This window comes from Grammomys surdaster, unplaced genomic scaffold (assembly GCF_004785775.1).
Source record: "Grammomys surdaster isolate TR1022 unplaced genomic scaffold, NIH_TR_1.0 165, whole genome shotgun sequence".
Taxonomy (NCBI): domain Eukaryota; kingdom Metazoa; phylum Chordata; class Mammalia; order Rodentia; family Muridae; genus Grammomys; species Grammomys surdaster.
Genome location: NW_021604613.1, coordinates 9,374,928 through 9,387,347, shown reverse-complemented (window position 1 = coordinate 9,387,347; position 12,420 = coordinate 9,374,928). Strand labels below are relative to the sequence as shown.

At 43.4% G+C, this 12,420-nt stretch overlaps 1 protein-coding gene across 3 annotated transcripts in view; it reads left to right on the top strand.

The window, feature by feature from the left end:
• Rftn2 (raftlin family member 2) overlaps positions 1 to 12,420 on the top strand; it is a 54,097-nt gene that overhangs the window by 25,066 nt on the left and 16,611 nt on the right. For all 3 annotated transcript variants that reach the window (XM_028765681.1, XM_028765680.1, XM_028765678.1), the window contains exons 6-7: positions 3,607 to 3,725; positions 4,879 to 4,982. In XM_028765681.1, the coding sequence (XP_028621514.1) occupies positions 3,607 to 3,725; positions 4,879 to 4,982 (223 nt within the window). The remainder of the gene's footprint in view (positions 1 to 3,606; positions 3,726 to 4,878; positions 4,983 to 12,420) is intronic.

Here is a 12,420-nt window from a genome sequence, read left to right as displayed (position 1 = left end):
AGAAGAAGAAGAAGAAGAAGAAGAAGAAGAAGAAGAAGAAGAAGAAGAAGAACTTATCTTCCAACATTGAAGTCAGGAAAAAGTGATTTTCACATTGTAAAATTCTAAAGGAAACAGGGGCAGGCTATAACTATGTAATTACTGCAATATAAAATTATTTTAAAGTTCACATCCCCATTCTAAAAAATATCTTGAGATAGCAGCTCTATTTCTCAGTTCTAATTCTACTGTGTGGTGCGCGACAGTAGGGACTAGTCAAAGAAAATGGGCCATATACTGCAAATAGAAACCAGTTCTAACTAGTAAATTATACTTTACTGTGTTTCTATGAACTATCTTTTCTTTAAAAAAAAAAAAGTGCATTCTCTGTTGCATTCTGCCATAAATGTTAATAGTATTTTTTAAAAAATAAGCAAGCCTGATGTGGTGGCACACGCCTTTAATCCCAGCACTTGGGAGGCAGAGGCAGGTGGACCTCTGAGTTTGAGGCCAGCCTGGTCTACATAGTGAGTTTCAGGATAGCCAGGGCTACACAGAGAAACCTTGTCTCGAAAAAAATCCACTCCCTCAAAAATAAAGCAAGAATCAATTTGCTATCAAATTCCAGACTCTTAAAAAAAAATTAAAACTATGGTACTAAAAATTAGGTTTTTTTTTTTTTCTTTTCGAGACAAGGTTTCTCTGTATAGCCTTGGCTGTCCTAGAACTCACTCGGTAGACCAGGCTGGCCTCGAACTCAGAAATCTGCCTGCCTCTGCCTCCCAAGTGCTGGGATTAAAGGCGTGCGCCGCCGCCGCCGCCACCACCACCACCACCACCACCACCACCACCACCACCGCTATAGTTTTTCTTTATCTTTAAACTTAAACTGAAATATCATCTGAAAACTGCCAGCCTTTATTATTCAGAAAACTATCAAGCAGGAACTTTTTAGCACAACAAATTATTTTTAATGGAGATGGTGACAATAAAATAAAAATTGTGATGATGAAGTAGATGATTAGATAAATTATTGTTTGATAAGTTAGAAAATATGTTCTTTAAAAAATATAAAATAAGGTTGAGATTATACTTGGAGCATATTAAGCCGTATATTCATCATTCAACCAGGGTGGACAGACTAGCATGATGTAAGTTAGTTGGAATATTTAGGAGGCAGGGGGAAGGTTGGTTTGGTTTGGTTTTTGGTTTGGTTTGATTTGGTTTGGTTTTTGGTTTGGTTTGGTTTGGTTTGGTTTGGTTTGGTTTGGTTTGGTTTGGTTTTTGGTCTGGTCTGGTCTGGTCTGGTCTGGTCTGGTCTGGTTTGTTCAAGGCAGGACTTCCTTGTGAAGGCCTGGTTGTCCTGGAACTCTCTCTGATGTGTTTATAAAAAGATAAAGAGATAGGAAATATGTTCTATGGATGAGTGTGGTGAGGTATGGGGGAAGGTAGTGTCTCTGCAGACCCATACTGAGGCATCTCTTCCCCTTGAAGGACCAGCCACAAGACAGTATAGTATATAATAGAGTTTATTCAGGGCATGGGGAGGAGAGTTAAGAGAGTAGTAGAGGCAGAGAAAGGCAGAGAGAGAGAATAGAGAAGCAAAGGCCAGCCATGAGCACAAGAAGAAGCGGAGAAGGGAATGGGGAAGGGGTGAGGGGACAGAGAAGGAGCAAGAAAGCAAAAGAGGAACAAGAGAGAAGCAAGAGGTCAAGAGAGGGAGGAGGGGGCAAGCAGCCGTTTTTACAGTGGGTCAGGCCTATTAACTGCCAGGTAACTGTGGGGATGGAGTTTAGACAGAATGCTAACTCACTCTGTAGACCAGGCTAGACTGGAACTCAGAGGTCCACCTGCCTCTGCCTCCCAAGTACTGAGATTAAAGGTGTGTGCCTCCACCACCAGGCTCTTTGAAGGTGATGGTGAAGGAGAATATTTGTTTTAAAATGAATATATTTACTAAAATTTATGTATGACCACATATTTATAGGCAAAACAAATTTCTTCATTATAATTATTATATACATATAATAGTTGCAACAAAACAATTCTGTTTTCTATGACTATCAGGGAAACTTGGATGTGACACGTGCTACATAAACCCACAGTGTTTACCTAGCACAGGACCATGAGAGAAAATGTCTTCTAGTGCAAAATAGAAGGCAAAAGAATTTCCATTAAATCCTTTAGTTTAGGCCTGGTGGTTATTGTCAACTAGTCAAGAAAAATGCAGAGGGGACTTCCCTCAAAACTTCCTTCCCAGCAGGAATTCTGGGACAATGACTTCTGTTAGCGGCTTCCTGTCTCTGTTGTGGGGACTTGGGATTTTTTCTTTAATGAACTGAGGTAAAGAATTGTTAGGTGTTTATAATGTGTCTGTGTGTGTGTGTGTCTGTGTGTGTGTGTCTGTGTGTGTGTCTGTGTGTGTGTGTGTCTGTGTCTGTGTGTGTCTATGTGTGTGTCTATGTGTCTATGTGTGTGTGTCTGTGTGTCTGTGTGTGTCTGTGTGTGTGTCTGTGTGTGTGTTACATGTGATACATATATGTACTTCCCAAGCATGTGTCTGTGGAGACTAGAAGTCAACGTCCAGTCATCTTTCTCTCTCACACCCCACCTTATTTTGGGGATCAGGCTCTCTCCCTGAACCTGGAGATTGTCATTTTGTCCAGGCCTTCAAGTTCAGCAAAGCTTGGACCTGCCTGTCCCTGCTCCCCAGGGCTCCACCTTTAATGCTGTTGGGGTTTAGTTTCCTGCCTACACTTGCACTTAGCCCACGGAGCCATCCCCCTGGCCCTGTGATTATAAAAGGTTTTAAAGCTCTCGTTTTAAGATTATACCTGCAAGTTCAAGAATTAACATTTTTCATGTTTCCACTGGTTTGTATAAAACCGATCCGAAACCAAAATTTTATTTCAAGGTGAAGGTCATTTCCAGATGCTTCTTGGACTGGCATTCCATCCTTGCTCACTTTGTTTAGTTTTGCTTCTGCTGTGGTAGTTTCATGTGCATGTTTGGTTTTAATTCAGTGAACTATAAAACTGTCTTTATCTATGGAGAAAAAAGAAAATCTAAAAAAACAGAAGGACTCAACCAAAATGATTTTGTTTTGTTTAAGTGGGTCTTCTCTGTACCGATGTTTTATTTATGTGTATGTGTCTGAGTGTTCATGCACGCGTACTCATGTCTGTATGGGTGCCAGCGCCCATGGAATCCAAATGAGGGTATAGCATTCCCCTAAGCTCAAGCTACAGACAATTGTGAGCCTCCCAGGGTGGGTGCTGGGAACTGAACTCCATCTTCTGGAAGAGTGGCAAGCACTTACCTGCTAAGCCATCTCTCCAGCCCATTTTAATGTTTCAAAACAGCATTTCATGTATCCCAGGCTGGCCTCAAACTTGTTGTGTGGCTGAGGATGATCTTAAACTCCTTAGCCTCAGATCTCAACTTCATTACCCAGCCTCTGTCACTGATGCTGGGACTGAGCGTGGGCCACACACGTGGGAAAACGGCTTCCAGTTGACAAGATTTTCTTCCAGCTTGCTACCACAGTTACCCTAAGGATTTTGGTGATCCTCAGAAACAGCTGTAATTTACATAAGCTCTTCTGAACTGTATATTTTCCCCCCACAGGGGACCAGTTACCCAAATCTTTGGAAGGCTTTTTTATCTATGAAGAAGGGCCTGGAGTCCCAGGTTCTAACAGGAGAGGAAATGACGCCATTGTGGTAGAGCAGTGGACCGTCATTGAGGTGAGCTGCAGTTTCCAACAGTCTGTTTTCCTTTTGTGTGTGATTTTACGAAAGCTCATCATTTCCAGGTCCATCTTCAAATACAGACGGTTCACTCTCACCAGAAAGTCCTCAACAAAGAATTGACAGATTTCTTCCATATTCTTTACCCATGTTTTCAGACATTTCAGTAAAATAGCAAAAATAACTGTCTGCACCTAAACAAAAGTAGGTCCCACCACATCTGAGATTCTAGCCCTAGACAAAATCCCCTGGCTTAGAAGCCCTCACTACAAAATGCCTTGGCAATTGACTGGAAATACTAATTCAGCCGCTTATCTAGCCTGTCACCTCTGAGCAGCCAATATGACATGCCTTTTTTATATGACATGCCTTTTTTATATGACGTGCCTTTGTTAAACTTATGAATCGATTTTTTTTAAGTAAAACCATCCAAAGGATTTCCTTTACATACCAGGCCAGATGTGCGCACATAGCAGTGTCATAATCAGGGTTAGGACTGCTGCTAGGGTTGTGCATTTATGAATTCAGATGTCATCAACCACTGCCCTTGAGGTAGACAAGTACCTTCGGATACCTCTGTTGAGGGTACAAGGTCCTCACAGACCGGGTCTTTCAAGGAAACATTTCGACTTTCTGGCCTTACAAAGACCATAAAGGACAGAACTCATTTTCAGAGAAATTGTAAGCCCTACTGAGGGAGCTGGGGAAGATAGGTCGTAAGTAAAGCCCCAAGAGAAAACATACTCCAGTGGAGCAAGAACAGAGGCCACACATGCAGCCTGTCAGCTTCCTGCCGCCCGCCCACAGCCTCCCATCCCAGTCCCTAGACCTGCTGAACCTACTTAGTAGGCTCCATGGATCCGATGCCCTAGGAAGCTTTTAAAATGCAGATTCCCAGCTCTGTGCTTTAGAATCTGAGAGCTTTCCCAGGACCAAAGAAAGGCCTGAGTGGCCACTGTCCACTTGCCTTGGTTTTAAGAAGGCAGCAGCAGTTGCAGAAGTTGACATTCTGGAGGCTGCATGGGCCCCATGACACTATTCCACTGGACACAGGACCCCCCACTAAATACTCGTCACCCGTTCATCCTCGATACTGTGTGGCTGGCTGTCTTTGCCGTTAGAATGTAAGCTCTTATGCTTATTCACACAGGGCAGTGAAATCAAAACCGATTATGGCCCCCTGCTACACACCCTGGCTGAATTTGGATGGCTTCTGACAAGCGTGTTGCCTACACCTGTGTTGAGATATGACAGGTAATGTCCGTATGTCCTCGTGTATAATGTCCGTATGTCCTCGCCTACACATCTAACCCTACCACCTGCTCATTGTAAGTAAATTAACCAATGCTGACTTGCAGCCCACAAGAAATGCTTCTAGTGTGCTGTCATGGGATTTGGAGGTCAGCAGATCCAATCCCTTTGCTTAGAGGGTGGGTCCTTGTCATTTGCATTGCCCCAAGTGCCTCAAATATATAGACATTTGAGAAATCTGCAGGGGCTTCTAAAAATCAAAGGAGTTCCTCTGTCTGAGCCACGGATCTACACACACCGTCTCAACAACCTGTGTGTCTGTACCTTCTTCAAATTGTTTTCTGTTTGTTCTGCTTGTTTTTGAGTCAGGGTCTTTCTCTGTAGCTCTGGCTGTCCTGGAACTCACTTTGTAGACCATGCTGGCCTTGAACTCACAGCTATCCACCTTCCTCTGTGTCCTGAGTGTTGGGATTAAAAGTGTCTGCCACTACCATATCTGTCTTCTCTGTCTCTTTTTGATGTTCTCTTAGGTGCATTTGGCCTGATACAGTTAAAATTACAGCCCTTCTGAAGTGTGTAAATCCTGAACCTTTCCTTCCTCTTCCCTGAAGGAAAAGTATAGTTATTCCTCGCCATTCATTTGGGGATCCCAGCTGGGCTCACTTCTAAGTATTTCCCACAGTGCTCTGAATGAATGGGCAGGACATCTGGCAGCCAGCCCACCTCTGCTGAGCTCCAGTGGCATTTCCTGTATCCGGTCAGGATCAGTTTAGGAATGACAGGACTAAGCCTAAGGCTGGAACTAAAATAAATTGTGATCCCAGGAATACCTTGAAGATGGGGTAAGCTATGAAACATGAAGCCGGACTCAGCCATTTTGTGCTCAAACTGCATGAGAGCCTACCGTGCAACTCAGTGCTTTGGAGATCCCCTCCAAAGGCAGTATGAGGAGTAGCTGTGTGGGTGCTCTAGGACACAAGGGCGGTGCCAAAGCTTTACCATCATGCAGATTTCTCCTGCGCCCCAGATCCTCTAGGCACCATGGAACCATGGAAGTGCCCTTACCGCCTACGAGGACTTTTCTTTATATGCTATGAGAATGGCAAGGGGGCTAATTGCTCACTAAATATGCAGTTATAGAACCCTGTCTGTAATAATTGCTAAGGAGTGGGGGGCTTGGAGGGATGGCTCAGTAGTTATGAGTTCTTCTACTCTTCCAGGGGTCCCTGGTTTGATTCCTAGCTTCCATATGATGGCTCCAGGTCAGAGGATCTGACGCCCTCTTCTGGCCTCCTTGTGTACTGCATGCATGCAATGTGTTTACAGACCAAAAAAAAAAAAAAACCACAAAAAATAATTTTTAAAACTTTAATTTGTTAAGGGATTTTAAAGGTAAGTTTTAGGACAGTATTAAAGAATAATCCAGAGTGTATAGGTTTCAAATGTGTCTAGCAACTCTTGGACCAGCTTCACAGTGGTTCTAAAATATCTTCGGTTCTGGAGACTATAATAGGAAAAGGGGGAGGGGAGGTCCTTGCTTCTATTCAGTTTCTTATTATTTACTGTTTTATAATAAATTGATTTTTCCCAGAGATTTTTAAGTGAAATTAAAGAGAGCGAAAAGGTCTGTCTACTAGTGAAAAGCACCTATGGCATCTGGTGCTGATGTCATTGAGTCGTGTTTACATCTTACGTAGTGCTGACGCATAGCCAGGGGCTCGCATTCTGGTTGGGGCAGATCAAGCCATGAATTCTGTAATTTAATACAGTAATTAAGCAAGGAGGTGCTTTAGTCCGTAGGTTGGTTTCAAGGAAGTATTAAAGAGAAGAGAGATTATGAATATAAAATAAAGCTTGATGCTCAAGTCCTGAGGAGATTAAAGAGCAGCTTCACAATTTAGTAAATCCTTTCTTAAGAGTTTGCTGCCGGGCTGGAGAGATGGCTCAGCGGTTAAGAGCACTGACTGCTCTTCCACAGGTCATGAGTTCAAATCCCAGCAACCACATGGTGGCTCACAACCATCCGTAATGAGATTGAATGCCCTATTCTGGTGTGTCCGAAGACAGCAACAGTGTACTCATAAAATAAACAAATAAATAAATAAATTAATTAATTAATTAAAAAAAAAACAACTGAAACTTTAAAAAAAAAAAGGAGTTTGCTGCCGCTCCTGGGCAGAAGAGAGTAGAAAATGTACTTGAACAAAGGCAAAGTGTAGCCGTGTCCTACTTTTTTCCCAGACGCCAGGAGCTCTGTATAGTTTGTTTATTTTGTTACTTGGGTCCTTCTGAGTACCCATTAGTCACTTTGTCACTGTGATAGAGCGCCTAGGAAAGTGATTTAAAGGACAGACTTGTTCTGGCTCCTCACTGCTCTCACCGGCAAGCCACGCCCTCCTCCCTCCAACTATGCCCCACCTCCTAAGAGCCCATTCAGCCGTGAACTTAAATGTTGAGGAAGTCAGCACCCATAAGACCCATTCAGTTTCCACTGGAACGCCACCTGGGGAAGAAGCTTCACATATGAGCCTTTTCTGGAGAGACTTCATATCCAAGACATAACAAACATAAAATGAAGATTAAGTGTGACGCTGTTCACTGGTCATGAGGATTGTTGAGGAAGAGTCCTGAACACATTTGGCTAATAAATGAGGGACTGTTTGATATTCTAATGTATGTATTAGCATATAATTATAATAGTATAAGAGCTGTTATTTGGGGACCTAGCCCTTTAGCAGAACCAAATTCCCAAGAGGTTGAAATCAGTTGTCCAAGCAGGATAGGGTGGCCTGTCCCAAATCAGAATGTTCCAGAGACATAAGGTATGCAGTCCACCATGCACAAGATCCGCACTGGGAGTCTTGAGCAATAAGGCAACAGAAATAAGTAATGTCATAAAGATGCATGTTTACACCAGAAAGAGAAATGTCACACTCTTTCTTTGGACGCCCTGTGCCTGAAAAAAATCCATCATTCAGAAAGCCACTGTCTGTGAACAGCCCCCTCTTTAGAGACAGTGTTTCAAATTTCTCTGCTCTTCTCTCTTCTGCTGTCTAGGCTGTACCTGAATGACTCACGGGGGCGTTTCCTCTCACGACATCACAGCGCATGCGCACACTAGGCACCTTTGGGTTGACGTTCCGTTTCCTAGGTAGTGGTACACCACCGAGTTTTAATGACAGCATTCTCATGGAAAGATCATGAGATCACGTACATGGTACAGCTCGAGGCTGTACGGCATCAGGCCTACACACTTCCAAGGTTATTGCAGCCAGCCTGGAAATCTTTCGTTATTGTTGGCATGACACTGTTGTGCCAGGAGCCCAATCCTTTTTCTACTAGAGAAGTCAAGGTGAGAACTACCAGAAAATTCTTGAAGAAAAATAAACAGTAAAGGACCACATCAGCTGAGCTTGCAACTAATATTACAGGCTTAAAGGGAGAAGGGACCTATAGACACAGTTCACTTAATGCTCCTAGAGAGAACCTGGGTTCAGTTCCCAGCACCCACAACCATGTAACTCCAGATCTAGAGGATCTGATGCCCTCTCTGACCTGCACTGGGACCAGGAGTGCATGTGGTATATATACATAAAGTACAGGCAGAGAACCTGCAGGAGCCTGTAAATCTCAAGTAAAAGTCATCCTCCGCTACGTAGGGAGTTCAAGACCAGCCTGGGCTCCATAAAGCCCCGTCTGAAAACACAGAAAACAGCAGCCTGGTTCATCTCCACCGTAACAGTTGCAGCCTCCCCACTGACCAGTGACCACCTCATCCACAGGCATTCAACTGGTCTACAGTACCAGGGATAAAGTCACTATTACTCTGTGGGGGCTGGAGAGATGACTCTGTGGGTAAGAGCACTGACCGCTCTTCAAGAGGACCAGGGTTCAGCTCCCAGCACCCACATGGAGGCATGCGACTGCCAAAACACCCATACCATAAAATAAAATGAATAACACAATCTCAGAAAAAATTCGCTGTGAATAAAACACACAGGAAGTACATTAAACACAAGGTGCGTAAACTGTACCTGTGAACCCACTGAGGCCAACAAGTGGGGTTGGCATGAAGCGCTTCCTCTGTGCCGCTTCACTGATGAGTTTTGTCTGTGTGTAGCAATGTGGGTGTTTGTTCTCCGGCACAGTGTTTGCCTGCTGTGGTGTGCTCACCTTCTGATGGTGCTTGTGACCAGTCCCTCTTAGCTCAGGTAGGAATCCTAGTATGCACCCATGGGCTCTCTGTAAGTGGAAGTGTTGGCTTGGGCATCTGTTTCATTTGCGGCCCAGAGGTGGTGGGGGTGGGGTGTTCGCTTTGCTCAAGCATGAAATACTGCTGTACTTCAAAACAGCACTATTCTGAAAAGTACGTAGTGATCTGTGTGGTTTTCAGGTGATTTGTTTGTTTTTGTTTTTGTTTCTAGACGTTTGTTGTTAAGTGTTTGTGTGTATGTACCTGAATATGCATCTATGTACCGTGTGCATGCAGGAGCTCACAGAAGCCAGGACAGGGTGCGGGATCACCTGGAACTGAAGTTAGGCAGTTGTCACCCATCATCTGGGTGCTGGGAATCGAACCCAGGTCCTCTGAATGAGCAACAAGTGCTCTTAACCACTGAGCCATCTCTCCAGCCTCTTTTATTTATAGTCTTAATCATGACTGAGGCTAACTATATTTTCATTTCGTGGGTCATCTGGGGTCTTTGACCTGTTTCAATATTTTGCTCACATTTAAGATTGTATTTATAAATTATTTAAACATAGATGAGAATCTTTTATTAGTTATATATTCAAACTTTTAACATGTCTGTAACTTGTCTTTTTACTCCCTGCTTTCTTTATGGTCTGTCTCCATCTGTCTGTCTGTCTGTCTGTCTATATCTGTGTCCCAAGGCCTCAGCCATGCTTAGCAAGGACTGGAGCACTCAGTCACGTCTTCAGCCCCATGATAGCCCACAAAAATAATTTCAAATTTCAAGTATCCCTGAGGGTATTATCAAGCTATATTTAGGACTTTTCAGTTTGAAAGTTTTGTGGGTTGTTTTTTTTTTTTTTTTTTTTTTTTGGTTTTTCGAGACAGGGTTTCTCTATGTAGCCCTGGCTGTCCTGGAACTCACTCTGTAGACCAGGCTGGCCTCGAACTCAGAAATCCATATGCCTCTGCCTCCCAAGTGCTGGAATTAAAGGCATGTGCCACCACTGCCTGGCAGTTTGAAAGTTTTTTATGGTAGTGCTATTTTGCTTTCTTGTGTTACATTAAACATTCTGCTTACTCTTGTGCAAACCTGAATTCATTGGAGTTTGTTTGTTTGTTTTAAGACAGAGTCTCCATACATAGCCTTTGCTGTCCTGAAACTCACTATGCAGACCAGACTGGCCTTGAACTCACAAAGATCTACCTGCCTCTGCCTCTCAAGTGCTGGGTTAAGACTTATGCCACTTTCACTGGAATATCAGAGCAAAGCTTTAGTGGCTCATTTTTGATACAGTATTTAAATGTCACAGGGCATGAATTTTCCTTGCCTCTTCTTCTGACATACTGACATCGGGACATATAAGTTTAAGCACTAGTTGCCTTGGGGTGTCGGGATAGAAACTTGCTTTAATCTTCCTCACTATTACATTACATTACAGTGTACTCTGCACACTATAAACTAAAATCAAATCTAATGAGAATCCAGATGTTTTCAAAACAGCCTAAACTTTTTATAAAGCGTTAGGGTCAAAAAGCCTCTCACTTATGTAGCCAGAGCCTCGCTGGAGTCACCCAGCCTTGGCTGAAAGGGTTCGGGTATTGGTTCTCTTGTGTATTTGTCCACCTGCAACATTGCCCAGAAATCTTTCTTCTTTCTCCTATGAACTCTCTCCCTTGAATTTTCTCTCTAAAAGATATTCTTGACTGATATTTTTTATTTTTATAAAAACTATTTTGCACTCCGCCCTACATTTTACTAAGTGGATAGAGAATCAGATGTGTCTCTATCTTTCTTTTTATTTTTTTATTCATGTTATGTATATGAATACTTCACCTGCATGTCTGTCTGTGCACCAGATGTGCAAATCCCCTACAGAAGCAAGAAGAGGTTGTGAGCCACCTTGTGGGCTCTGGGAATTGAACCAAGGTCCTCTGCAAGAACAGCAAGCACGGTGGTGGCGCACGCCTTTAATCCCAGCACTTGGGAGGCAGAGGCAGGCGGATTTCTGAGTTCGAGGCCAGCCTGGTCTACAGAGTGAGTTCCAGGACAGCCAGGGCTACACAGAGAAACCCTGTCTCAAAAAACCAAAAAAAAAAAAAAAAAAAAGAACAGCAAGCACTCTTAAGCACTGAGCTACCTCTCCAACCCCAAGTTACACACTTGTATTTCTTCTAGTGGCTGCACAGGGGAAGACTCTGTCTTATCCTCCCAGGTCCTTAAATAGTAGAGAACATAAAGACTATACTTTAAACACTGTGACAGGGCTTGGATTTGAACCCAGGAACTGTGTGGTTCCCAAGTCATGTCTTTTTCCAGTGTAGCCTGTGACTTCCAAACACTGACCCAGTCTAGTCTCCATCCCTTCCACAGCCCCTCACAATTTATCCCCAATAATTACACCATCCAAAGCATTTTGTTCTGACAGAAGATACACTCAAACTGAAATGAAACTGGACTATAAGAAGTATTTTAAAAATAAAATTGTGGTGCTGGAGAGATGGCTCAGCAGTTAAGAGCCCTGACTGCTCTTCCAGAGGTCTGGATTTCAATTCCCAGCAACCACATGGTGGCTCACAACCATCTGCAATGATATCTGATGCCCTCTTCTGGTGTGTCTGAAGAGGAGAGCTACAGTGTACTCATATACATAAAATAAATAAATCTTTAAAAAATAAAATTGTAGCCATCTCCTTCTAGCACTCTGGGGGAAGATTTCTAATTTTCCAAACTCCTGGCAGCCATGCATTTGATGCTCTGCTAAATGTCTCGTTGACCGAATGCCATAGGGCTAAAGCTTCACTCCCTTCAGCTTCCGGAGACAAAGCACAGCATCGACTGCAGCTAACAGTAAGGGTTTGCCAGGCTTCTTTACATAATAAAAGTTGTTGCTGAGCAACTTTAGCTACGCTCCTCCCCCCAAACGCTAGGAGACAGGGAAGCCCTTAGAGGAGCGCCAACCCCAAGATGACAGCTAAATAAGGAGGCTGCTGACTGGCCACTTACAAAGCACATCCAAAATGAATGGGACTGGCTGCGGCTGAGCCATCTCAGAGGAAAATACAAGGAAATTCCCCACACGTGGCTCCCCACATTGCCCCCTAATTTGACAGTGCACACCAAGAGGCTTAAATCATACTTTGTGACCCAATAATTTCATTCCTGATAATTCATCTCAAGGAAATAATCCGTAAGAGGAAGAATATATATGTGTGTATGTGTGTGCACATTGCATGTGTGTGCACATA